At 39.4% G+C, this 23,771-nt stretch overlaps 3 protein-coding genes across 9 annotated transcripts; 1 reads left to right on the top strand and 2 right to left on the bottom strand.

Moving 5' to 3' along the window:
* Positions 1-13,072: 13,072 nt before the first annotated feature.
* Positions 13,073-15,083, top strand: LOC133028903 (DEAD-box ATP-dependent RNA helicase 3, chloroplastic-like). 4 transcript variants are annotated; one of them, XR_009685066.1, is made up of 4 exons: positions 13,073-14,114; positions 14,240-14,338; positions 14,570-14,728; positions 14,847-15,083. XR_009685066.1 is itself a non-coding variant. In XM_061106368.1 (3 exons), the coding sequence occupies exons 1-3, from the start codon at positions 13,956-13,958 to the stop codon at positions 14,585-14,587; spliced, it is 276 nt and encodes a 91-aa protein (XP_060962351.1). In that variant the 5' UTR covers positions 13,073-13,955; the 3' UTR covers positions 14,588-14,827. The 4 variants fall into 4 exon arrangements, 1 of the variants encoding a protein (XP_060962351.1); XR_009685065.1 differs by having other exon boundaries at positions 14,570-14,704; XR_009685067.1 differs by having other exon boundaries at positions 14,570-14,681.
* A 730-nt stretch (positions 15,084-15,813) lies between these two features.
* Positions 15,814-17,176, bottom strand: LOC133032641 (uncharacterized). The gene is made up of 2 exons (XM_061106710.1): positions 16,579-17,176; positions 15,814-16,503 (listed from the first exon to the last, which is right to left on the bottom strand). The coding sequence occupies exons 1-2, from the start codon at positions 16,894-16,896 to the stop codon at positions 16,210-16,212; spliced, it is 612 nt and encodes a 203-aa protein (XP_060962693.1). The 5' UTR covers positions 16,897-17,176; the 3' UTR covers positions 15,814-16,209.
* A 3,067-nt stretch (positions 17,177-20,243) lies between these two features.
* Positions 20,244-23,771, bottom strand: LOC115697796 (aspartate aminotransferase, cytoplasmic). Of its 4 annotated transcripts, none has more exons than XM_061106712.1 (12): positions 23,613-23,771; positions 23,457-23,528; positions 23,152-23,213; positions 22,984-23,067; positions 22,728-22,827; positions 22,514-22,631; positions 22,203-22,366; positions 21,903-22,040; positions 21,610-21,731; positions 21,132-21,226; positions 20,755-20,875; positions 20,244-20,488 (listed from the first exon to the last, which is right to left on the bottom strand). In XM_061106712.1, exons 1-12 carry the CDS (start codon positions 23,706-23,708, stop codon positions 20,404-20,406), a joined length of 1,257 nt encoding a protein of 418 aa, XP_060962695.1. In that variant the 5' UTR covers positions 23,709-23,771; the 3' UTR covers positions 20,244-20,403. The 4 variants fall into 4 exon arrangements, with proteins under 4 accessions (XP_060962695.1, XP_030480794.1, XP_060962694.1 ...); XM_030624934.2 differs by having other exon boundaries at positions 22,514-22,634; XM_061106711.1 differs by having other exon boundaries at positions 22,728-22,830.

Raw genomic sequence — 23,771 nt, forward strand, 5'->3', positions numbered from 1 at the left:
TTAATGTGTGTCAGACGGATACTCAAACGTTTCCACTGCCTTAATTACGAATCAATCCAACCGTTGATTCTTGAGAATTCGAATCGTGCGCCTCCCCAACCGTTCGATTGGTAGGTGATTGTGCCTGTTCCACATGCACCTTGGCCTATAAAAGCCACCACCTTTCCTTCATTTGGTTACTTTCATCCTTTCGCCAAGTTTCTTCGAGTTTCCCAGAGAGAAAGAAATCCTCAGACCAGAAAACCTTCAAACACTTTACAGATTTCTTTGCTAACCTTTGCTCGTTACTGTCAGTCTACATTTCTTTGTTGATCAACAGCAACCCCTAGTTTCAACACTTCATGTAATTTTCTCGCATCCCTCACTTTACTGTTTGGTGTTCGTGGCATGCTTTACTGTTTATTTGTTTTTCTGGGTTTAGTGTTTGAAGTTTCTGGGAATGTTTCACCTTGAGTTTTTACGTGATACGTCTAGATTTCCCTTTTCTGGAGTTAGGGTTACTCTTGTTACACATTATTATTATATTTTTTGTAAAGGCTCACTTATTCTTTGTGTGATGACCTTCGAGGGTATAGAGAAGACTTTGTCTTTCTCGATTTTCTGTCCCTCCTCTTTCCTTTTCTTTTATGCGCAGTGTCACTATCTGTGAGACTTTTGCACCCGACTTTTGTCCAGGAAATCCTTCTAGGGCTTTCTTGTTGACAACCGTCCGGAGGGGGCCTCTTTCCAGCGGTTAGGGGACCCACATTCCCTTTTTTTATTTAGGGTTTTGTATGGGGCCTAATTGTTGGAATTTTAACTCTTTTTTCAGAACCAAAATGTCTGCATCCGGTTCCAAATCTTCCAAGAAGGGAGGGAAGCGTCTGGCTACCCTGGAAGAAGTCATGGTGGGTCCCGTTGCCCAGGAGGGGTATAGACCCCGTGCCACGGGATGGGAAGCGGCCGAGCTTCACTCTACTCTGACATGCCCTCACCAACTAAAGAACATCGTGGAGGTGGCTGGCATCAAGCCCTTGACGTCCGGGACGTACCACCGGCCGCCCCGAGACGCGGAGACCCCTAACCACAATTACAGAGGCTTCGGGGCTTGGAGCCAGACGCATCTGATGACCGGGGCTATGCTTCCCCTTCAAGACTATTTTATTAATTTCCTTGTATTTGTCGGCCTTGCGCCATACCAACTTATTCCTCAAGCTTACCGTCTGCTTTCAGGCTTATTTATTTTTTACTCCGCCCGGGGATGGGGCTCTCCCAGTTCAGCGGAGATTTTGTATTTTTACGAACTTGTTTCTGTCCCCAAAAAGGGGGACAAACTTAAGGATGGTTTTTACGGCTTTCGGGCCCACCCTTCGAATGAGGGTGTGGTCCCTTATAACCAGCAAATGCACGTCAAGAAATACCGCCGTCGCTTTTTCTTCTCCTCCGGGTTCCGAGCTGTGGAGCACCCGGAGCTTCTTACAGAGTGGGTTAGGATCCCTCCGTACGAGCGGACCGCGCCTACTCAGATCTTTCTTCAGCGGGCCAAGACCTTTGCGACTTATGATAGGGCGGATCTCGATGTCGGGGGATTGATCACGATGGAGAACTGCCGGAAGGCCAAGCTGATCCTGGCTCATCAGTCGGTGGAGGACTCCAACCTTTCTAAGGTCATCTTCCCGAATGTGAGGGTTCCGGCCGCGGAGAAGACCTTCCGGGATGAGATCATTGCCACCGCAGAGAAGAAGTACCAAGATTATCTCTACCGGAAGGCCCAAGGGAAGGCTTATACTATGGCCCAGGCGGCTTCCGAGAGGCCCCTTCGCGTTGGGAGCCCGGTCTAGAAGAGAAGCCAAACGGCTGCTGGGAGATCCCTTCGCATTGGGAGTCCGGTCGAGAAGAGGGCTCCCAAGCCAAGGCCTATCGTCCAGGTGCCGAATACAGGGGCTCCTGACGCCAGCACTTTCGGCTCCAGTAAGTCCCCTTTAGCAATACATTATGTCCCTCCTGTTAGCGAATATGCTAGCCTTAGGCTGGTAGGGTTCGATGAACGTCTCCTTAGGTTTAGGATGCCCTCGACCCGGTGGGGGGATCATTCCAAGGATTATTATTTCTCCAACTTAGGAGATTCTTTAGGTCGGTCCCGGATGGGTTCTGGACCTCCGGAGCCCGTTCCCCTGGACCCTTCGGCATATCTTTCTTCTAGCTAGTTCCGGCCCTCGGACAGCTATCTCGGGGATGATGCAGCTAGCATTAAGATTCGGAACTTTGCTAGGGTTGAATTAGAGAGTCAGGGTAGGACTAGCTTGATTGCTTTTTTAAGTGTTTACTGCTTTCACAGATATTCTAACACTTAACTCTTTTCTTTTGTTGCAGCAGCTAATCCCATGGAGGCAATTTTGGCCACCCTTGCCGGAGCTCACACTCCTGATGCTCCCCTTCTTCCAACTTCTTCCCAGATGGTTACCCCTTCGAAGGCTTCTTCCAGTGCCCCTCCAGACACTATTGACTTAGTGGATGAGGAGGAGGTACTTCCTGAGGAAGCTAAAGAAGGTCAAGAAGAGCAATGGGCTCTTCCTGAGGAAGTTGAAGAAAGTGAAGAAGAGCAAGAGGTTGCTCTGATCCGCAAACGCAAAGGCAAGATGGTAGCTGAGGAAGCATCTAAGCGGCCGCGGAGAGCGGACACTCCAGCCCCGAGCCATGATCAGAACTATCAGAACTATCAGAACCCGTGGGATCTAAACTTGGACCCCCTGTCGGACTGGTTCAATCGTTTCCTCGGGCCTACCTTGGCTCCTTTTGCCGCGGAGATGACCGGTGAGTTTGTTTCCCAGCTAACCCGGTGTGCGCCTAAGCGGTTCGCTGCTTGTACATCCTTGAACTCCGTCTTTCAAGTTCAGGATCTCAGCCATTCCTTGACTGTGGTAAGTATTCCGTAGTTTACTTCTTTCCCCATTATTTTTCTTAAGGACTTCACTCACTCTTGCATCTTTTTCCAGCTTACTGCAGAGGCCGGCTGCCTTTCCAAGAACCTAATCAACCACGGCTTCGTCTTGTCCGAATTTGGGGGCATAGATGAAGTCATGAAGACCCTGCAGGACTTGTCTGCTGAAAGGCGGACTTTCCAAGAGGAGGTTGCGCGGCAGGAGGCCCTTGCTAAGGCCAAGTTCGAGGAAGAGGCTAAGCAAAGGGAAGCCCAAGCGGAGGCGATGATCTGAGAGGAGGTCCTTCGGAGGGATAGGCTAGAGCCCAAGCACCGGGAGGCATTGAGGGCGGAGGGCGAGGCTGTTGCCAAGGCCAAACGCGAGCTCCGGGAGGCTAGGGAGGCCTTAGATGAAATGGCCGCCAAGGTGAAGTCCTTAGAGGAGGTGCACCAGGCGGACTTGGAGTCTAGGGCTAACCTGGCCGTGGAGCTGAAGGAGTTTAAGGATTTTAAAGACCAAGCCTTGAAAAAGGCTAAGAGAGATGAGCTCCTTTCTCCTGTCTCCTGCAGCCGGTGCATTAGGCGCTTCGATGATGGCGTTTATATGGCCTGGTCAACAAATGGCCAGAATATCAAGCTCGACTTCTACCCAAAACCCGCAGAGATGATTGCTAAATTCCGGGAGAAGAAGAAGAAGCTTGACGCCATGCTGGAGGCGCGCATTGGTCCTCGCCTTCCTCCTCGAATTGACTAGGCCGTTCTGAATACAACCCAGATTTTTCTTATCTCTTCTTTTTTTTTATATATTTACAGCTAACTTGCTTTTACTTAAGACAATCTTTATTTACATAGTTGTTTTATTTTCTAAGGGGAAACAATGGTTAAGGCCTGTCCCCGGGCCCTTTGTATATATTTACAATTATTTTTTGACCTGCCCTTAGGGCTAGGATTTTTATATATATATATGATCCTTCTTGATGCACATATTTTTCTTTTTTGGACCTGCCCTTTGGGTCAGTTTGTTTATACATATGCTTTTTTTTTTCTGTGCATACTCTTTTTTTTCCTTTTTGGACCTGCCCTTTGGGTCAGGATGTTTTACTTTTGGCCTGTTTTTTGTCTGTCCGTGTGGTATGCCCTAGTACCCCCCTGAGTGGCATAGAAACTTTATTTTTAAGGCACTCAGTTTTATTTAAAATACAGAGGCTGCATACACTTAGACGGTACAAACCCTTTAAACAAAGCCTAAGTTATACTTTGGACTATTGGTAATATTTTCTGAGGTGATCGGCGTTCCAGGCCCTTGGCACAATGGTTCCATCCATCCTTTTTAGCTTATAAGTGCCTGAACCGATTTCGTCCTCGATTTCATATGGTCCTTCCCAATTTGGCCCAAGTACCCCCACTCCGGGTTCTTGGGTGGCTGGGAAGACTCTTCTTAAGACCATATCCCCAATAGCAAATTTTTTATTTTTAACTTTGGAGTTAAAATATTTGGTCACCTTCTTTTGATAAGCTGCCATCCGTATTTGTGACTCGTCCCGGAGCTCTTCAACTTGATCCAGCGCTTCTTGTAGTAAAGTTTGATTTGTAGCTGGATCATAAGTCGCTCTCCTGTGGGACGGGAATAACGTTTCTACCGGGACCATCACTTCACAACTGTACGCCATTGAGAAAGGCGAGTGGCCGGTCGTGGTTCTGGGGTCGTCCGGTAGGCCCATAACACTCTTGGCAACTCTTCGGGCCAGTTGTTTTTGCAGGCCAGCAGCTTTTTCTTTAGGGTGACCTTTAGGATTTTATAGACTGCTTCTGCTTGTCCGTTTGTTTCCGGTCTTGCCACCGCGGAGAAGCTTTTTACTACTCCGTGTTGGTTGCAGAAGTCAGTAAACTCTTCGCAATCAAATTGCTTTCCATTGTCAGAGACTATTTTGTGAGGCAAGCCATATCGACACACTATGTTTTTGATAACAAAGTCTAGTGCTTTTTTAGCAGTTATAGTCTTCATAGGCTCAGCCTCCGTCCATTTGGTGAAGTAGTCTACTACTACTATTGCATACTTTACTCCTCCCTTTCCTATTGGCAGGGACCCAATAAGATCTATTCCCCAAACCGCGAAGGGCCAGGGACTAGTCATCAGGGTAATTTCATTGGGAGGAGCTCTCGGTATGTTCGCGAACCTTTGGCACGAATCACACTTTTAGACGTAGTCTATGCAATCTTTTTTCATTGTTGGCCAGAAGTATCCCTATCTCAATATTTTCTTTGAGAGACTGGGTCCTCCTGTATGATCTCCACAGAACCCTTCGTGGACCTCTAGCATAATTTGTCTAGCTTCAGTGTCCGATACACACCTTAAATAAGGCATGCTGAGTCCTCTTCGGTAGAGAATTTGATCCATCATTACATAACGATGAGCATGATACTGAATCTTTCGAGACAGCGCCCTTTCTTGGGGCAACTCACCTTTCGTTATGTATTCTATGATGGGGACCATCCAGTTGGGTTCTTGCCCGACCGTTATTATGGCCTCTTTTACTTTGATGCTTGGCTCTGCCAAGCGTTCCACGGGTACCACCCCCAGCCCTTCGATTTCACTATCTGAAGCTAACTTAGCCAGATAGTCCACGTGAGCGTTCTTTTCCCAGGGGATTCTTTCTACTTTGTAGTCCGTGAACTCGTGGAACAGCTCCCGGACTATTGTTACATATGCGGCCATTCGCTCGCCGTGTGTTTGGTACTCTCCCGATATCTGATTTACGACCAGCTGGGAGTCGCTGTAGACTTCTACTCTTTTGGCCCCTACGGCCTTCGCCAATCTCAGCCCTGCTATCAAGGCTTCATATTCGGCCTCGTTGTTTGAAGTTGAGAAGTCGAACCGTAGGGGCTGCCTGGAGTCGAAGTCTGGTTGGGGATATCATCGCAACCCCCGCTCCGGATCCATTTTCATTTGAGGCTCCGTCCACAAACACTCTCCATGTGGGGATCGATGGTATCGGCACATTCGCGGTTGCCTCGGCTTCATTGCATTCGGTGATGAAGTCCGCCAAGGCTTGCCCTTTTATGGAGATGTGGGGGATGTAGTGTAAATCGAACTGACTTAACTCCATTGCCCATTTGAGGAGCCTTCCGGATGCTTCTGGCTTTTGCAGGACTTGCCGGAGCAGGTGATTGGTCAGTACCTTAATCGAGTGTGCTTGGAAATACGGCCTTAACTTCCTTGAGGCCGTTAGGAGGCAAAAAACTAGTTTTTCGATAATGGGATACCGCGTCTCCGCTCCTATCATGCCCTTGCTGACGTAGTACACGGGATGCTGAGTTTTCTCTTCTTCCCAGACTAGGGCAGCGCTGACCGCGTGTTCGGAGACGACCATATATAGGAATAGGTCCTCTCCGAGAACGGGTTTTGACAGGATCGAAGGCTGTGCCATGTGCTCTTTCAACTTTTTGAATGCCTCTTCGCACTCGTCCGACCATTCAAATTTTTGGCACTTCTTCAATATGTTGAAGAAGGGGATGCACTTGTTTGTAGACCGGGAGATAAAGTGGCTCAGGGAAGCAACCTTTCCGGTCAGGCTCTGTACGTCTTTATGTTTCTTGGGGGATGGCATGCTCAGGAGAGCTTGGATTTTTTTCTGGGTTTGCCTCAATCCCCCTTTAGTTGACGATGAAGCCCAGGATTTTTCCCGATTTGACCCCAAAGGTGCATTTCTTTGGGTTGAGCTTCATTCCGTATCTCCGGACTACTTCAAAACACTCTTCTAAGTCGTCTGCATGGCTATTGCATGCTTTAGACTTGACGAGCATATCGTCCACGTACACCTCCATATTTCGCCCCAAGAGGCCTTTGAACATCCGGTTGACCATTCTCTGGTAGGTCGCACCGGCGTTCTTCAGTCCAAAAGGCATGACTAGGTAGCAGTATACCCCCTTATCAGTCCTAAAGCTAGTGCACTCTTGGTCCGCCATGTGCATCTTTATTTGGTTGTACCCGGCGTAGGCGTCCATGAAGGATAGCAGTTTGAATCCGGAAGTGGCATCTACCATCTGGTCGATCCTGGGTAGCGAGAAGCAGTCCTTCGAACAAGCTTTGTTTAGATCAGTGAAATCTATACAAACTCGCCAAGTCCCATTCGGCTTTGGCACCAGGACCGGATTGGCTAGCCATTCCGGGTGGTACCCGTCGCGGATCATGCTGTTTGTCAAAAGCTTATCCACCTCTTTCTCTAAGGCTTCGGCCTTTACTGAATCGAGGGGGCGTCGCTTCTGTTGGACTGGCGGCATGTCCGGGTTGACGTTGAGGACGTGGGTGATGACGTGGGGACTTATGCCAGTCATGTCCTCTTGGCGCCATGCAAAAATGTCGATGGCGCCCTTCAGTGTTTTTATTATTTTTTTCTTTTTCCTCCGGATCTAGGCTCTTTCCTAGCCGGAGTACTTTGGTGGAGTCGAGGTCGCACACTGATATCTCCTCGACATCCTCCATTGGTTCTACAATTTTTTCGGACCCCACTCGGGGATCCAACTCATCTTTTTCAGCCATTTCTGGCTTAATGGTTTCCCGGACCATCAGTACGGGCAGGTGGGTTGCAACGTTGTAACATTGCCTTGCCTCCCCCTGATTTCCTCTCACCGTCCCTATTCCAGCTTCCTGGGTAGGGAACTTTAAGCACAAATGTCGTATGGACGTGACTGCGCCAAAATCTACTAGGGTCGGTCGGCCGAGGATTGCGTTGTAAGCGGTCGGGCAGTCCACCACCACGAAGGTGCAGTATTTGAATGTGCTTTGGGGGGTGTCCGGGCACAAGGTGACAGGAAGTCTCACTTTCCCCATCGGGATGAGCGTCGTTCCGTTAAACCCTGTGAGTTGGGAACCACTGGGTGAGAGGTCTCGGTCCGTCAGGCCTATTGCAGTGAAGGCCTCCTTGAAGAGTAGATTCACGGAGCTTCTGTTGTCGATCAATACCCTCGCCACTACTTTATTGGCGATGGGGGTCTCGATGACCAACGGATCATGGTGGGGGAAGCGCACCGCCTTGGCGTCTTCTTCCGTGAACGTGATGGGTTGATCCATCAACCGGGGCCTTTGAGCTAGGAGTTGAGTAACCTCCCAAACCTCATTGTGTTTCACGGCCCCTGCATACCGCTTCAATTCTTTGCGGGTAGTTCCTCCAATGTGGGGTCCTCCTGAGATCATGGCCACTCTCCCATTAGGTCTGGGTGGCAGACCGGGGATATGTTGGGCATCGCCGGTGGGAGCAACTGGAGCCAATACTCCTGCTGCACCCCCTAGTGTTCCCTGTGGCAAAGCCCCTGTCGCCTGACCCGGATTAAGGTGAGGCAGCCGATTCTTGATCCATTCATAGAGATGCCCCAATCGGATTAGGTTTTCAATCTCATCCTTGAGATTTTTACATTCATTGGTGCTGTGCCCAATGTCATTGTGGTACTCGCATCTCTTGTTGGGGTCCCTCCGGGAGCTATCCTTGTATAAGGGAGGTGGTCTCCGGTAGTGTGTATTTTGCCTAGTAGAAAAGTACACACGTTCTTGGGAGTATGTTAACTCCGTGTACTGGGTGTATTGCAGAGTGTATCCCTTTTTTTGTCGCTTCTCCTCCGTCCGGGTACTGCCCTTGGAGGATCGTTTACTCCTCGAGCCCTGGGAAGGACCTGCCAGGCTGGCGGTTGGAGCGGAGTGCGAGGGAGCTTGTCCATTTATCCCAGAGGGATTTCTAAAATGGGACGATGCGGGGGCCAAGGCCTGGCCCTGACTGTATCCAGGAGTAGCAGAGAATTGTATGCCGCTCACCGGTGGAGCCGCGGTCGGGACAGTACCCGACGGCAGGGCTCCAGGCATATACCCTGCTATCCCGGTGGGATAGTATCCTCCATAGGCCACTATTTGGGCCTCTTCAAGGTTGATGTATTTTTGGACTCTTTTCTGGAAGTCTTGAAGGTTTGCGGCTCCTTTCTGTTGTAATTCGTTCCAGAATGGAGTCCCTGTACGGATGCCTGCCTGGAGAAGGGCAAGGTGTAGCCCGTCATCAACTTTCTTGGTCTTCGAGGCTTCCTCTCGGAACCTCTTTATATAGTTTTTCAAGGTCTCTGTGGGCAGCTGCTTGATATTAGTCAAGGCACTGACCTCCAGGTTGACCTTTCTTGCGGCGAGAAACTGTCTCCGGAAGTTGGTCTGTAACTTGTTCCAACAGCCCACGGATACTGGTTCCAGCTTCTTGAACCATTCCTCCGCGGACCCGCTTAGAGTAAGCGGGAAGCACAGACATTTTGCGTCATTGCTGACTCTCATGACCGTCATGACACGGTTAAACCGCAAAAAGTGGTCGCTCGGATCGGAGTTCCCGGTATAAGCTGCCATTTCGGGCATCTTAAAGTTCTTGGGGAGCTCTGCTTCCAGGATGTGCTTAGCACACGGCTTCCGGTCCTCACAGCCTGAGTCGGAGTCGTCCCCTTTTTGTCTCCGGGAGACTCGGGCGATATCTTTTTCGGAGTATGGCGAGTTCCGCCATGATTCCTTCATTTAACGTTCCCGTGGAGACCGCGGGTCCGTACTTCTTTTGGTCAAGGTGATCCCGGAGGTCACCTTGATTCCCATTGATTTGATTTCTCAAATCGACGGGAGGACATATCTGTCCTCTTCTTCCTCTACCCCCGGGCTCCTGGTGCACGGAAACGATTTTTCGGTCCTCTCGATCCTGAGGGCCAAGACTCCCTTTTTGGAGTTTGCCCCTCTGCGGACCTTTCCCTTTCGGGAAATCAGAGCGGACCTTTCGCGGATCCTCCTCCTTTTTCTTTCTCCCAGGGATAGAGGTAGGGTTTTTCTTTTGGTCCCCTTCAGCGGGATACCTTATAGGGCTAGGTTCCCTAGACTTCTGCTGTTGGGTACTAGGCGAGGATTCCTCTGGCTCCTTGCCAAGTCCAGCAGTCATTGCCTTGGGATGCACGTGGATGCCATCCGCCTCCATGGCTTTTTGCATGCCCAGCATTACCTCTTGCATTTTTTGGTTTTGTGCCTTTTGGGCTGCAATCTCAGCTTCGTGATCGATAGTCTTTTGTCTTAAAAGCACCAACTCTGAGTAACTAACTTCATCGTAGGCATACTCATCGAGGCTTCCCTCGTAATCATCATCAGGAATTCCTTCTTCTTCCTCGGAGCCCTCAGTTGCTCTTGAGGCTACGTCTTCCTCATTCGGGTCTTGAGCATCTTCTAGAGGGCGAGGTTGACGAGTGCTTCTAGTTTCCACCATTGTTGTAATGTAAAGTGTGTTTATAGAAGCTTTCTTCAGCTCTCAATGAAAGCACCAAAATGTTGACCGAGGTTTTCGGCAACCACTAAAATAATAGAAGATTAGAGAACTGTACGAAATTAAGAGAAGGATTTTTACGTGGTTGAGGCGTTAATGAGCCTTAGTCCACGAGTCTGTGTATTTATGAGTGTATTAAATACAGAGAATGTTCTTGGTGAGTATTTACTCTTCTTGCACTTATGCAACCCAAAATTCTCGACCCCATTTAATGAGCTTTGAGGGGGTATTTATAGTGTTTTTGGTGGGGTGATTCCCAGGATTATAGTACATATGTTTCTGTAACTATCCATAAAGTTGGGTATTCCCAATGAATATACCATGGGTAATGCATGGTCAAATCCCTAGGTGCTGTAGGGTTTTTATGTGGAATGTCCTTATTGCCTTTTGACTGACGTGACTCTTCGCAGTGTAGCCGTCAATAGACTTAAGTGATCATAGCTTCGTAGGTGCAGATTAGGGGTTGTGTCGTCAGACTTTATTGCGTGTGGCAGTCCCAACACGTTTCCTCCCATGCGGCATTAAATGCGAGATGACTGCTCAGGGGAAACCTAACACCTCGCGGAGATGCTTTGATGTTACTTAGGCCTCCGGGAGCATAGAGGGCTCCGGATGCCTTTCTTCATCAAGACTTAGCGATTAATTTAAATGTTAAGATCTTTTGGTCCACGTGTCCCTGTCCGGTTGGTCCACGTATATTGAGCAAAATCAGGGGCAACACCAGATTTCAACTTTCGGTCTGGGTTGGTGTAATCCGAAAACTGACCGACCAATATAGGAAACTCTTTAGAACCGACCAATGTAAACCGCGGTTTGGTCAGTTCAAACCGCCGTAACCAATTTTTTTTTTTGTTTTTGTAAATATTATCAAAAAAAAAAAAAGATTGTTGGAATTTATTTTTTGGTTGGTTTCTTCTAGCCAATTTTCTCTACTGTAGTAGTTTAGCATCTTTAAAATTAAGAGAATGTATGAGAAAAAAATTTATTTTGTATATGAAGGATATATAGAAAGATGATGAATAAAAAGATACTCACTGAGATTGATTTATGGAGTGGATGCTTAAAATTTTGTAAGATGTGATCAATTATTATGATTTATGAGATTGAGATTGAGATGACAATTGACAAGAGATAAATTTAGTTCACTTGCAGCTTGCCTTTGGAATGGAAAACTGACAGAAGCAAAAAAAAAAAAAAAAATCATTGAGCGGGAAAGAGAGAGAAAAACAGAATTGAGAGAGTATATATGTACACATAAATTATTTTTTTTCATTAATACTAATATAATAATCATATAACTTTTATATACATTATATATACATACATAAACTTTTAAATTAAATAGTATATATATAAATTTATTTATGTTTTATGTAAATTCGGTCAGCTTCAGTTTTTTCGGTCGGTTTGCGAAATAAAAAATCAACCGTTTAAGGGCGATTTTAACCGTTAACAGTTTTTTCAATTTTCGGTTTGAACGGTTTCGATTTTAGCAGTGTTCGGTAGGTTGATTTAAACAGTCTGAACGGTTTTTTGAATTTTATGCTCAGCCCTAATTTTTCCATACATTATTATTTAAAAAAAAATTAATTATTAAATTAATTTAAAAGAAATTAATAATAAATAAAATAAAATAAATCATGTATATATTTACAAGGGTAGCTATTCGATCATTTATAGTACGTTTGAAGTACCTCATAATTATCTAAAGTTGTCATAGACTATCAAATTTAGATTAGATCGAAGGTAAATCGAGATCGTTCAGATATTTTTTCAGTGCAAAAATTTTCTACTATTTATAATGCATTTTTTATTTAAAAAAAATTATTATTCAATTTTTGAGATATTATTATTATTATTATTGCATGTGTTATTTTATTGTTCACTATTATAGTTTTTGTAATACAACCATCAATATATATTAATAAATAAAAATTTAAGATTTTCTACCATAATAATTATAAACTTTACAATTTTTATAGTATAAGAATTGTTCCAAATTAGTAAATATTAAAGAAATTTATTTTATTGTTTAGAAAAAAATAAAAATTTTAAATTATTAAATTAATTTAAAAGCTTAAATTAAAAAAAAAAAAATCATGTATTTTGAAAGAATTGAACTCATGTTATTGTACATGATATAAGGTAATTTTACCATTTATACCATAATTATATTATTAATTTTATTAATTATTGTAGGATTAAATAACTTAAATATTTTATATTTTTCTAGCTACAATTAGTGTATTAAGTAGAAAGTAAAATTAATTAAAAATAAATATATAAATTCTAAATTAAAAAGTAATTAATTGAAAATTATAAATAGTCATATGTAAGTAAGAAAACTATAGGTTTAAAGTTAGGTGTGAAGTTTTATTAGTTAGAGTTAATTAATAATATTTAAAATTAATTATAAAAAAATTTATTATTTATGTTTAAGTTTTCAAGAATTAATTTGAGCCATTTAATTAAATTAATGACTATAAATTACTATACTTATCAATGGGTAAAAATACGAGAGGAAATTACACTTTATACTCTTTTTATATTGTTCTCTTTTATTTTTACCCACTTTTTAAAAGTCTATCATTTTTACCTCTTTTTTCAAATATTGTACCAAATTTACCCTTATCACTTCAAGATACTCTTCGTCTGACTCTCTTATGTAAGAGTATTTTGGGTACAATACATATAAAAAGAGGTATGTTTCAATTAAATATAAAATTAGAGGTAAATTTGATCAATTGATTAATAAAAGTAGTATTTTTCAACTTACCCCTATAAACTACAATACTTATTATATTAACTCCCTATATATAAAAATATATATAAACAGGCCCTGGGTAATAAAAGCCCGAAAAAGAAAATGGACCAAAACATAATCTAATAGTAGAAATTACCTGTAGTATGGATTTTTATTAAATGTTTAGATAAATATGGATAAATTTTAATTTTAGGTAAATTATGGTATTTTTCTATTTTAAATTATTATGTGGGTTTTCTTTTCCATATTTTTAACTTTTTTTTTTATATTTTCCAGAAAATCATTTTCTCTCTTACCTCTTTGTCTTCTCCACCACTATTGTTTTTCTTCACCTCTCTGTCTTCTCTTCACCATTGTTCCATCTTCACCATTGTTTTCTCTCTTACCTCTTTGTCTTCTCCTCCACCATTTCTCTTCACCATTGTTCCATCTTACCTGAAGAGGAGGCATCGATTTACGCCGTCGAAGCGAAAACAGGAGCCTATAAAACATCGTGAGGTCCCGTCGTCCCTCTGCGTCCTCTGACCCCTTTTCTTCGGACAGCTACCTCTGCCCTCTCCTCTGGTTAGTTTTCTTGCTTCTACTTTTCATGGAACTGTTCAACTATTACTCAATGCTCTGCAAGTGTTTGATAAAATGTTTTAAAAGACCCCAAGAAAAATAATATGCTTCTGCATTGAATATCCCTTCTTCTCTACTCAAAGTTGACCCAAGCCATCACTTTCATGTCTTTGCATTTAAATTGTATTTTGTACCTAACATTTCATAACCATGATAAATTTAAAGCTTCTCTGAGTTTAACTTTCAATATAAGTGTACAGGATTTAGTTTATAGCTTGTAGAGCACACTTATCAATCATTTAATCGCGAAAACATTTTTATTATGTAACCTTCCCTTTGTTGGGTAACCAACATGTATGGTTGTGATTTTCCAAGTCATGCAATTAGCATTTGATTATACCTTTTAATCTGAATGTTTCTATTTCAGGGTTGGGTAACACTACAATTGACCCGAGATCCCACCTTTGCAAGAGGATTCTTGTCTGCTAGATCCGTCACTAGGTTTCTTTCAGATGTTTATTCTGTAGCTGCTGATGAAGTTGGGAAAATTTTTGTTATTGCTGATGAAAGGGTATGTATCTATCTACAATATGGTGTGCTTATCTATTCTTTGAGCTCCTATACACATGATAAATTTGTGTAGCATTTTTGGTAACCTGAAGTTGAATTACTCACTGCGAAGTATTTTTGGAGCAGGCAGATCTTAGCAAACCAGAGATAATTCCTGTAACGTTGGTTGGCATTCACACTGTTATTGATTGTGCCACAGGGCGCCCAGAAGAGCCTATAAAGACGGTAGGATATAACTAATAATTTTCTCTACAGTAGTTTTATATTGATTGGTTTTTGCATTCTTTTTATGCTATATTTCTTTTTTCCTAAAAACAAGTAGAGGAATTCATGTGTCATTCAGCAAGCTCAGTATATATCTTTATGGTAAAGGTGCAAATATTGATTCCAGACCTTTGCTAAGCAATCATTTTTCCCTTAAACTAAGCTCTTTATTGTGTCTTCTTTATTTTTCAGGTCATTAATCATATTTAGAGAATGTCTTCATCTGATTTTGAATCTCCGAAGAAAACATCTAAAAATACGCAATCCCCTTCTTCTACTCGTGGTGTGAAAAGAAAGTGCATTGGTGAAACATCTAAATGGAACAAGGTTTTTTCTAATTATTCTCTTAAAGTACCAAGCTACTTATTTTCCATGCTCTTTTATTTAATATCAGTTTATTCATGATTTATTTTCAATGATCTTTTATATTGAAATTTAATATTAATTCATCTTAGCTACTTATCTGCAGTGACTGTGGTGCATTTGTGATTGCTTTTGCTGATCACATAATTCATGACACCATAAATGGCATATCTCCTAAACTCAACATTGCCAATTATCGTGATGACCTTGTTGTTTGTCTTTACCATCATGCTAAAAAGAAGCAAGAGGATGGGTACAAGACTGATGTAGAGGAACCTGAAAAGCCTGAGAAAACGAAGAAGAAGACTGATGTAGAGGAACCTGAAAAGCCCGAGAAGGAAAAGAAGAAGGCGATGCGAGAGGCACTGAAAAAGGCGAGAAGAAGAAAAAGAAGGATGTTGAAGAGGCACCTAGAAAACTTGAGAAGAAGAAAAGGAAGGTTGTTCAAGACGCACCTGAAAAACCCGAGAAGAAAAAGATGTAGTAGTTTTATATTTTTTGTGTGAACATAAATTGAGTTCTTATTCTTAATGTCTCAGGCAGGCTCTTTGAGATTTCATACTTTGTTTCAAACACACCCGGTTACTTTCTTATATTGTTAGGTTACTTTGTAAAGCATGACAAACACACCTGGTTATTCTTTTTTCCTAATCTTTTTCAATGAATAGGTGTCTTCTAATTCTTGTTTCAGTAATAAAAATTGGATTTAGTAATGATGAGCTGTATTATGTACCAGGTTACTTTATAAATCATAATAGACATACTAAGTTACTTTTTTTTATTAAATCAAGACATCAAATTTTATAAGTAAAAAAATTAAAATTATACTTGAAACAAAAACAAATCTGTATAAATTGAAATTTTAATGGTACCAGGTTAATTAATTTTCTTAATTGAATTTCAAAATACTGATATTAGGTTACTTTCTTATGTAGTTAGGTTACTTTGTAAAGCATGACAAACACACTAGGTTACTTTTTTCTTCTTCATTTTTTTTATTATTTTGTTTTTAAAAAAAAGTATTCAAAGTTTGATCAATATTCATTTAAGCAAAAGAACTAATGTTTTCCCAAGGTAAAGAATGTAACAAATCATTACAACCTTATGTAGTATGATGTCCATAGTAACTTGTTCCTTTTTTATGAATGAATATAACGAGCAACATCCTTAAGTAAAAGTAAATGAATCATTCTCTTGGCTTGTGTGGCTTCTCCATAGGTGGGTTTCTGCACGTTTTTCTATTATGACCTGATTTGCCACATCGTCCACACTTCATAACCACTCTTGGCTCTCCCCGTGCTCTTATCCTTCTCCTCCTTGGTCTACCGGGAGGAATTTTTCCTTTTGGAGGTAGGACAAGTATGTCCAATTCTTCTGGTAGACTCCATTCATCCTCATGTGGCAAAGGATAAACTGTTTCTGCATAAGTTGCTTTCATTGTTTCAGTTTTGTAGTAAGCAGAACAAAACTCATGATTGTCCTTCTACTAATGTTTGCAACTTGTGAGTTTCAATGATTGTCTTATCTTCTTCCCTTTTTCTTTTGTTTCTTGTAGTTTCTTCAATGATGAAGTCAGCAACTTCATTAGTATAATCAGCAAGTCTTCTGGAATTATGGTTACTTGAGGTACCATCTTCAAATATCTCACTTTCAATTATTGTTCTTGCTTGTAGTACCAAGGAACCAATCCCCATGTTGTGTATTGCAGCTTGATTTTTTTCTGAATGTTGGTAATGTGTTTGGATCAATTCATGATTAGTAACCTGTCACAAAAACTAAAGTTATTCTTTTAATTAACATATAACATTATTTCAAAATTATATATGTTTAATTGTTACCGTATTTTGGAATGAAGTATAATAACATTCTTCTATGCACAATGGTAACTCAAGTATAGAATTGCAACTCTTCTTCAAGTCTATGTAAAAAAGCACCGAGTTGTTAGTCAACATCTTTATCGGTGGCTCACTTTTAGTTACTTGGTATGAGATCTCAACATTGTCCCAAGTAGTGTTTATTTCATTTTTGATCAAATTTCCAAGATCAAATAATGAACAATTCTCTGGAATATGTACACCAGCCACTTTGTAATTTGAGTAGCAGTTACTTTCATTCCACTCTCCTCCATAATGAATTAATGCTTTAACAAAATTCATTCTCCAAGAAAATTACAAGTATCAGGTCACTTCCTGAAGTAAAAAGAAAAAATAAAAATCATTTATACAGATTTGTGGTATAAGAAACACAATCATATTCAAATTGTACCCACAACACAACGAACACAACCATATTCAAATTTAAAGTTCCAGGTTACATTCAGAGGCAATAAAAAACCCTAAGATTGAACTAGCAGGTGACTTTTTTCAAGGCATGGTATTTTTCTGCTATGAATTGCAGCCACAACACAACAAACACAACCATATTCAAATTTAAAGTTCCAGGTTACATTCAGAGGCAATAAAAAACCCTAAGATTGAACTAGCAGGTGACTTTTTTCAAGGCATGGTATTTTTTTGCTATAAATTGCACCCACAACACAACAAATACAACTATATTCAAATTTAAAGTTCCAGGTTACATTCAGAGGCAATAAAAAACCCTAAGATTGAACTAGCAGGTGACTTTTTTCAAGGCATGGTATTTTTTTGCTATAAATTGCACCCACAACACAACAAACACAACCATATTCAAATTTAAAGTTCCAGGTTACATTCAGAGGCAATAAAAAATCCTAAGATTGAACTAGCAGGTGACTTTTTTCAAGGCATGGTATTTTTTTGCTATAAATTGCACCCACAACACAATAATAAACACAACCATATTCAAATTTAATGTTCCAGGTTACATTCAGAGGCAATAAAAAACCTTAAGATTGAACTAGCAGGTGACCTTTTTCAAGGCATGGTATTTTTTTGCTATAAATTGCACCCACAACACAATAATAAACACAACCATATTCAAATTTAAAGTTCCAGGTTACATTCAGAGGCAATAAAAAACCTTAAGATTGAACTAGCAGGTGACTTTTTTCAAGGCATGGTATTTTTTTTGCTATAAATTGCACCCACAACACAACAAACACAACTATATTCAAATTTAAAGTTCCAGGTTACATTCAGAGGCAATAAAAAATTCTAAGATTGAACTAACAGTGACTTTTTTCAAGGCATGGTATTTTTTTGCTATAAATTGCACCCACAACACAACAAACACAACCATATTCAAATTTAAAGTTCCAGGTTACATTCAGAGGCAATAAAAAACCCTAAGATTGAACTAGCAGGTGACTTTTTTCAAGGCATGGTATTTTTTTGCTATAAATTGCAGCCACACCACAACAAACACAACCATATTCAAATTTAAAGTTCCAGGTTACATTCAGAGGCTATAAAAAACCCTAAGATTGAACTAGCATGTGACTTTTTTCAAGGCATGGTATTTTTCTGCTATTAATTGCAGCCACAACACAACAAACACAACCATATTCAAATTTAAAGTTCCAGGTTACATTCAGAGGCAATAAAAAACCCTAAGATTGAACTAGCAGGTGATTTTTTTCAAGATATGAGAGTTCTTTTGTTAAAAATTACAATCACAGCACAACACATTACTATGAGAACCAAAATAAAAACCTAAAATGAAAATTCCTTATCATTTTTCCTAAATAATATGTTAACTACATCAAGAATGTAATCAAATTCAATAGTTTGTTACCTTTGTCTATTTTGACTTCAGATTTTATTGATTTTCGTCATCGGCGGCTGTAGGATCATGAACAATAAGATGAAGAATGATAATCACACTAGAGGAGAAGGAAAGAAGTCAGATGAGAATCGCAAGAAACTTGAGAATTCCCTTGAGCTGCTATGCCGAACATGAGAATTCCATTGACCTTCATATATTAAGAAACCTAAGATCAACCATATGAGTTGCACAGAGACAAAAGCACCAAGAATTTCAGAGAGAAATCACAGGAGAAGGGAAGAAATCGTAACAGAGTGCAAAATGAATCGTAACAGACTTTCAGAGTTACAAGAATTGGTGAATTTGGATATTTAGGGTGGGAATTTTATAAATGGAAATATCCTTTTATAGGTATTCTATTTTTTCCATTTTTTAAGTTTTTTATTTTTTTTTTCCAGATTTTAAGTTTTTTTAATAAATGTCCATATTTTTCAAAATGGTTTTAAGAAATTCCATATTTATAAAAAATTCCCAATCTTATATGAGATATATTGATAATTATCTTTTTCTATTATACATTCACAAAAATAGATGCAAAATAAATTTAATTGAAATATACATTGTTTTATAATTCAACTGCTCAATATATTCTCATAAGATATTGTTTACTTAATAAAACATGTTATTTACCGTATTTTAGGCATGTTATTTACTTAATATTAATAAGGCGTGTAATTTACTTTATTTTAGGATAGTAATTTTTGTTGCCTTATTTAAGACATGTTTACCGTATTTTAGGCACGTTGTTTACCTTATTTTAAAGTACGTTTACCTAATATTGCATGTCGTTTACCTAAATTAATGCATGTTGTTTACAAATGCATGTTGTTTACCTAATAAAGCATAATGTTTACCTTATTATATGGTAGTAATTTTGTTTACACTATTTAAGACATGTTGTTTACCTTATTTAAGACATATCGTTTAACTTATTTAGACATGTTGTTTACCTTATTTTAGGGCACGCTGTTTACTTAATATTGCATGTCGTTTACCTAAATTAAAACATGTTATTTACCTAATAAAGTATGTTGTTTACCTAATTTAAAATACATTGTTTATCTAAAATAAATTTATGTACATAATTATTAAGATGGCGAACATGGATGTTATGACAAAAGATATTAATTAATTAATCAACTTGAAGAATAGCAATGAAAAAATATAAATGAATTACATAATTATTTTTCATTAATTTTTTTTATGATTGTTAAGACTAACATAGATGATGTAGTAAACATGATATTTTCTTATTTCATTCATAAAGTTAGAAGTCTAACTATGCATGCATGCAAATGTAATTGTAGTAGAAAATAGTTAATAAGAAGAGCTCAAAAATCTCTCAAGTTATTTAGAGAAAATAAAAATAGAAAAAGTGAAAAGAGTACGATATTTAAAAAAAAAAAAAATAGAAATGATAGACTTTAAAAGGGAAAATAAAATTAAAAAAATATATATAGAATCTAATTTCCTCATAGTGGTGAGGTGGTAGCTGAGATTCGTGAGGAAGCTATGAATGTGATGAGAACATTGTATTCAATCCTAAAACGTCGAATTGTGAGGCACATTTGATTGCTACAAATGCCTTGCATGGCTAGGAAGCATAAATACTTGTTCCTAATTTGTCTCCCTCTGTAATCACTTTCTTTGTATGTCACATTTTTTTCTAAATGAGGGCCTAAAAATATTTTTTTTCCCTATGGCCTACTAAATTTCAGGGCCGGCCTTGATCACATGTAAATAAAATATGATAGCATAATTAGTCAAAATAGAGAATTAAATTTAAGGGTGGGTGCGTTTGATGTTTGACGGGAGGTAATGAAAAAGGGAAAAAAAATAATAATTAAGTTTTATTCTGTTCCTTTATTTGTTGAATTTTAAACCGTGGAATGACTTTTACAAGAGAATCCAAATATAATTTAGATTGCACGAGTAACAGCAGCATGAATTGCTTCGACCAAATGAGGCACTGTCTTTGAGCTCAAACCAGCCATGCTAATTCTCCTGCCCAATGTAAATGAAAGAACACAAAGAGTATTTATAATCAAATATATGAAATATTATTCAAATTTAGTAAAGACAAAAGAGTGTGTATGTAAAATTAGCGGGAGGCCTAATTACAATTAGAGCAAGTCATATATGTCAGCCACACTAGCCTTAGAACCTGCTAATTTGACTCATACATAAAAAGCAAAAAAGGTTTTGTTTATTGGTTTTCCCTAACTGACCATGCTACTTTTACAAAATAATACAATGTTATTTATTATTACCCATCAGATGACATGTAGATGTGGTATTCTTTAGTCATGAAGGCAATTTGATCTTGGTTTAATCCTGAGAGAGAGTACATTCCCACCTGCCTCATTATGTGACTCCAATCACCAGGTGTACCTGTGAAATTTAAGACAAGATGTTTCTGACATGAAATTTGAACCAAGTTTGGACTCTGGAAATGATTTTCTACCAAGTTGAAATTTCAGAGTGCATATACAAACATATGAATGTAAGAGTGCATGATTACCTAATTTCTAGATAAACATCAAACTTTGCCTGCGCATGTTGCCTCCCCATTCCCCATACCCAACTCTTATTTGATATTATTTACTAAGGATAATAAAAATTAGAAAACCAAGGTTGACTGACTTGCCTTTATCATGTAAACTATTAACAAGTTTTTGTCGAATATTGACAAGGCGTTCCTTCATTTTCTTCAACTCGCTAGTCCACTCATTATACATCTCCCTGCATTTAAGCATCCATTGATTTTCAAGGACAGCTTTCAGAAAAGTCAGTCAGTGAAGACAAACGCACGCACACAAAAACAAGTCTGCTAATTAATATCCAATTTGGATTTTCACCAAGAAGTTTTCTCATGTGTGAAGAGCTACCAGAAAGTCATGCATTTCAGACCAGGAAATGGCCTTTCTTTCATAAAATCTTCTTTACCAAAAATACACAAACCTAATGTTAGATAAGGAAATGAAATTCTAACTAATTTATTATTGTTGCTCTTGTTGGCCTGCTCTATGCATGTCAAAGCAGATCATTATTAAAAATAACTCAATTTCCTAATTCAGATTAGTGATACAAGGAAGAAACAAAATGAGTTTGCATCAAAAAAATACCTGTCCTTGAGGATAGCAGTCACTATGGAAGCTCCGTGAATAGGTGGGTTAGAATACATGGGTCTTATCACAAGTTTCAACTGGCTCTCAACATTGATAGCCACTTCAGCTGTCTTGCAAACCTACCAAAAGGAAGTTCCCGTCAAACATTCCAAACGATAAAGCCATTGAAGTAATTTGGAAAAGAGTTTAGAAATGAGCAAGTATAAACTTATGCAGTGCTAAAATAAGAATGACATGTCCTCAAAAATATATAAATGTTGTATTAAAATGACAATAATTTCGGTCCTTACAATGATAAGTGCACCAACACGTTCCCCATATAGTCCTATATTCTTTGAATAGGACTGAGCTATAAGGCTCTCACCACCATCAGCAACAAATAATCGTACAGATTGTGCATCAGCATCCAAGTTTCCACTAACTAAACCCTAAGATAGCTCAGGAGACAAAGGTTAATAAAGAAAAATAATAATAATATCAAAAGCTTTGTACCTTGTTCTTGGTAGAGAAAAATTCCTTGACCCAATGTTCGAGTACCAAAGGCGATACTCTCCTTGAAATGTTCTAAATTTAAATGAATTGTAGTCTACCTGATAAGCAGAATCGAAAAATGGTAAGAGCCCATTAGATCTTATCAACTGACGTATTTGTTCCCACTCCTGAATTGTAGGATCAACACCAGTTGGATTATGACCACATGCTTGGAGAAGCACAATAGATCCAGCAGGTGCAGAAGAGAGGTCTTCCAACAAACCTGTATCCAGAGCCAAGACAATGAGTTCAACTCTCAGTCAAACTTAGCCTTGTGGATCATTTAAGTAGCCTCATCAGAAGTGGTGAACAAATTCATCCAAAAAAAAAAAAACAAAGTAGCCTCAAATATATAGACAATACTCCAGACCTTGAAGGTCCAGCCCATGCGTTGCTAGGTCGTAGTATCGATACGTCTTCACAACTAGACCAACTGAAGAGAAAAAATTTGGGTGGTTGGAATACGTAGGCTCAGGTATATATACTGACTTCTGCATAGGAAATGACAATGAAAACCATGAATGCTGCATTGGTACCAACCAAAATGAACGCAAAAAAATGAAAATTTAAAGTATGTACAGTACTTGATGGTAATGCTTAGCCAAGAACTCAGCTCCAACTCTAAGGGAGCCACAACCAGCTACACACTGGACAGTGGTCACTCTGTTTTCTTTGATAGCTGGGCTACTTCCAGACAAGTGAAATATATAACAGAAGAAGAAAACCATTAAACTTTCTGATTCAGAGAAAACTATTCAGTTGGAAATGTGTATTCTTAAGTATACTTATCTGACCAACAAAAAGAAAAATGAAAAAGAAGGTAGCTTAGGACTTTTATACCTCTCGACACCCAAAATTAGTTTAGAGCTCAATTCATTGAATTCTGGTATTCCAGTTATAGGAAGATATTCCTTATCCCTGGACCTACACCAGTGTTCATACAAAATCATATTGCAACTTGAAACAAAACAAAACAAAATAAAATAAAATGTCTAAAAGAAAACGTACAGGTCATTGACTAGAAGCTCCTCTGCTCGTCTAACTACATTCAAAACAAAGGGTTTTCCCTCCTATTGTGCCACAAGAATCAAACCACATTCAGGTTTTTTTTTTCTTTCTATTACTTTGAATAAGCAGAGTTCATGATATAGATTGTGTATTGCAACAACAACAACAACAAAATAGAAAATGGTATTAGATTAGATGAGTTCATTTCTATTAATTGAATTGAATTTGTGCATGATCAAAGCAGTAGAGCTAGCTTTACTTCTATTCTACTAGTTGTGAAAAAAAATATAAGATTAAGAACACACCTCAGTTCTATAAACTCCAATACCCAGATTGAGCTTTAATGGACTTGGGTCTTGTCTGCAAGCAGCCATAACCTGTATATATAGTTGAAACTTGAAATGAGGATTATAAGTTGAAAGTAGAAGGGATTTGATAAAATCGAAGTAGAAGATTCTTACGGCATAGACTAGGGGTTCAGGAGCTAAGGGAACATCTGAAAACGCAGATTCACCATTTTGAGAGTCGGAGCAAAATTCCGGAGACTCCATGGCCATAACATTAACTCACATGTGTGTCCCAACGAAAATTTGGGTAAACTTTACGTATTTTAGAAGACC

The sequence above is a fragment of the Cannabis sativa genome, chromosome X (assembly GCF_029168945.1).
Source record: "Cannabis sativa cultivar Pink pepper isolate KNU-18-1 chromosome X, ASM2916894v1, whole genome shotgun sequence".
Lineage (NCBI taxonomy): Eukaryota > Viridiplantae > Streptophyta > Magnoliopsida > Rosales > Cannabaceae > Cannabis > Cannabis sativa.